Raw genomic sequence first — 3,477 nt, 5'->3', positions numbered from 1 at the left:
ACGCGGAAGTTTCGCTGCGGCTGTGACTTGATGTGGCTGATCTTCTTGATGAGCTCGTCGTTGACCTCGTCCATGTGGTGGATCAGCTCTGCGGGGCCCAGCTGCTCAGGCCCCGCCCCGCTCACCCCAGAGCGCCCCCTCTCCTGGTCTGGGCACCCCTGCTCCCCAGGTGGCTGTGAGCGGACCAGCTGTCCCCCGCCCCTCCCCCGCCCCCCACCTTTCCTCACCATCTTTGTTCCCAGCGAAGCTTGGCGGTAGCTTGTGAGTGGGGCTAGCAGCACCCCAATATTTCGGACCAGTCTGGGTGGGAAGAGGCAGGGAGTGGGGGGTCCCATTGGCCTCACTCATCATCCCTCCCATCAGGGTCAGAGTAAGGCCAGTGTGAGGACCCTGTCCCCCTTCCAGAACCTGTCCAGGCCCCCTACCTGGCCTGGGCCTCAGACATCCTGAGCCCCCACACCAGCCCCTGCAGCAAGGACTGGAGGTTCAGGGACGGTGTCTCCCTGAGACTCACCGCCCCCTGCCGCTGCCCCCAGCCTCCTCAGACCCGGTGGTGGGATGAGCCCCCATCACCTGCTCTGGAGGGACACCCACGTCCTCCAGCCGCGTCTCGTCCAGGATGTTGTGGGGGACATAGCCTGCCTGGCCACTGCGATTGCGAAGTTTCCACCACTGGTGGCTGTCTTCCAGCACCTGTGGACCACACCCCCGCTGTCACACTGACCGCCAGGCCCAGCCGGCTCTGGCCATGGGAACCAGGGCAGAGACTCCCCGAGTGTGGGCTCCTGTACAGAGGGGCCAGAGAGAGCTACCTCTCTCCCCTCGGGCCCCACCCCCCAGTCCTTTCGGGATGGTCACAGGCCCCTCCAGGTGCCATGACCCCGCCCAGCCTTCCATCTCACCCACCGGCCGCCCCCAACCCCCCAGCAGGGTCTGGAGCTTGGGGCCTGCAGCCTGGCTGTGGACCTAGGTCACCCACCCCCAGCTCGCTCCACTTTCCTCCCTTGGTGGCCTGGATTTGGGTTAGCACCACACACAGATGGTGCCTCAAGGGGGCCCCAGGGATGGGCATGAACGACAAGCCCCTGCTGGGTTGGAGGGTCCCCGACTTGGCACAGAGTCCAGCTCAGGAAACACTTTCCCTGGGACCCCCCTCAGTCAGGCTCCGCTGTGGGGAGGGGGCGGGTGGGAGCCCAGGCTGGGACCCTGGGGAAAGGGGTCGGTGGACGCGCTAGGTCCCAGCGTCATGCAGCCTCTCGCTCCCCCTGCCCCCCCTTCCCCGCCCCACTCACCTCCAGGACCTCGTCCTTGAGCACTGACAGCTCATTGGCATTGCGGGCCGTGAAGTCGTAGAGGACCCTGACGTACTTGGCCATGGCTGGTGTGGGTTCGTAGCCCCTGTGTGCAACAGGAGGGGCTGAGGCCCAGGACCGGGGTCTCCTCCTGGACCCGGGGCTGGGCTGGGGGAGCAGCTTTCTGGGTGCGCGGCGGTCTCCCGTTTGGCTCTCCAAGGTTGCAGTGGAGAGAGGCTGCGGCTTGCCAGCGGGAACGGAATCTGTGACAGCCCCAGAGCGGCCGGGCCACCGCACGGGGGTGGGGGCAGCGGAGGCCGCTGGGACTCAGGTGCCCGTGGGCTCAGCAAGGCCAGCTCCAGCTCGGGCCACCTCAGGGGTCTCCAGGCTTGGCCCCCCAGGGAAACCAGAGCCAGGCATGTACCCAAGAAAGGACAGGGTCACAGCCGGCTCTGGAAAGCAGCTGGCCAGCCAGGGAGGGCCACAGGTGCTCAGAGCCACGGCCCCTGAATGCTGCCGACCATGCATGAGCACGCACACTGGAGGGCTGCTCCTGGCTACAGAACATAGTTAGGGGAGGGGGCTCAGGCAAGGGGTGTCCCAGCCTCTGCACGGGGCAGGCCTGTGGCCGCCACCCAGCCCAGCCCTCCTGGTCAGTCTGGGATCTGATCATGCAGGTGCAGGCCTCAGGACACTGGGAAGGTGGTGGGGCTGAGGCTGGGATGCCTCCTGGAGCCCTGGTAGGGGTCGTCAGGACTGGCTAGGGTGGACCGGCCAGGGCAAAGAATGAAGACACTTCTCAAAGTGCAGCCCAGGCCAGGGACCAGGGGCACCAGGCTGGAGATGTGGGCGGGGGAGGCTCACGGGTATAAACCTCGGGCTCTGGACCCCTCCCTTCCTGAGACTGAATCCTGGGGTCTGGCAGGGAAGCCAGCCCCCCAGACAGATCCTGGGCCAGGAGTAAGAACAGAGAAGAGGCGAGGAGGGAAGGAGGGAGGCCTGCGAGGTGTGCTCTGGGGACATGCGGGGGAAGGCTGGGGTAGGGGAGGGCATTCCAGCCGAGACCCTAGCCGAGACCCTCCTAGATCAACCCCACAGGCGACGGGGATGGGTGGACCACGCAAGTTCAGTGGTCCGGAAAGTTCTGAACCACGACGCTAAACGTGAATGTCGAGACCCAAGGCACGATGTACGAGGGCAGTGAATTTACGGATGGCTTTTCACGTTTTTCCTTCAACTACATGTCATAAAGTTAGAATGAAAATCTGGTCCCAGTGTGGAAGGGGCTGTTGGAAGCACACGTGAGGCCTCTGCTGCCACATGGTGGCAACACGCCCACATCAGAGTCTCTGTGTTCTGGCAGGTGAGCGTCACACTCCCTTATTTTGAGGGGAGCTTACCTGTGAACATGTGGGGAGCTGACTGGGGGGAGGACGTCTCCTGGGGCTGTGGGCTCAGGTACCAGGTTGTGCTTCGAGGAGTTTCGAAAGGGTAGGCGGCTCGCTGGAGTTGGCTGTAGGGACAGGGGGCCGCCTGGGCTTGGTGTGGGGTGGGGACCAGGCCAGGAGGACAGGGGGTAGGGCAGACTGCTGAAGGGGGGAGGGCAGTGGGCAGCCGTGGAGGGATCAGCTGGTGACCGGTGGGATGGGCACTGGGTGCTCTGACCTCGTCAGTGGGGGCGGGTGCCAGCCCCTCTGCTTCCCAGGGGGCCTCCTGCAGCACGTCCAGGGGGGACTCCCAGCCACTGTGGAACTTGGGCACGTAGAGAGGCACCTGCGGCTCCCGGGGCCACTCGGAGCTGGGGTGGGAGGTGCAGGGTGAACGCCCAGCAGGGCCTGTGCCCCTCCCCGCCCCCCACGCCCAGTGCCGTACCGGGGGCGTGTCCAAGTCTCCCCCAGTGATTCCCACAGTGCCATCTCCTTGGGAACTAAGTGGCCTCGCAGGAAGCCCACAGCCTCTCGGGAGAGCAGGGGGCTGGAGACAGAACGCGCGATGTCCGGGCCACCACAGGTGCTGACGATCTGGGGATCGGTGGGGTTCAGGGGGGATTGCGCCCACTGGACCCCAGCCCACTGCACCCACAGCTCCGCGGCAGACGCATACGGCCCCGCCGGCTGCCCAATGGGCACTCGCCTGCCCACCCCCCTCCCCAGCCAGGGACAAGCCCCTGGCCGGCCAGCGCCCA

At 65.8% G+C, this 3,477-nt stretch overlaps 1 protein-coding gene across 1 annotated transcript in view; it reads right to left on the bottom strand.

The window, feature by feature from the left end:
- The window catches only part of EPS8L2 (EPS8 like 2), a 16,164-nt gene that overhangs the window by 476 nt on the left and 12,211 nt on the right, over positions 1-3,477 (bottom strand). The window contains exons 9-15 of the mRNA XM_025046273.1: positions 3,165-3,364; positions 2,958-3,090; positions 2,693-2,805; positions 1,293-1,398; positions 574-693; positions 228-300; positions 3-88 (exon numbers count right to left, since the gene is read on the bottom strand). Coding sequence (XP_024902041.1) covers positions 3-88; positions 228-300; positions 574-693; positions 1,293-1,398; positions 2,693-2,805; positions 2,958-3,090; positions 3,165-3,364 — 831 coding nt within the window. The remainder of the gene's footprint in view (positions 1-2; positions 89-227; positions 301-573; positions 694-1,292; positions 1,399-2,692; positions 2,806-2,957; positions 3,091-3,164; positions 3,365-3,477) is intronic.

The sequence above is a fragment of the Pteropus alecto genome, unplaced genomic scaffold (genome assembly GCF_000325575.1).
Source record: "Pteropus alecto unplaced genomic scaffold, ASM32557v1 scaffold43, whole genome shotgun sequence".
Taxonomy (NCBI): Eukaryota; Metazoa; Chordata; class Mammalia; order Chiroptera; family Pteropodidae; genus Pteropus; species Pteropus alecto.
The sequence above is the reverse complement of the archived record's forward strand: the minus strand, read 5'-3'. Positions and strand labels throughout refer to the sequence as shown.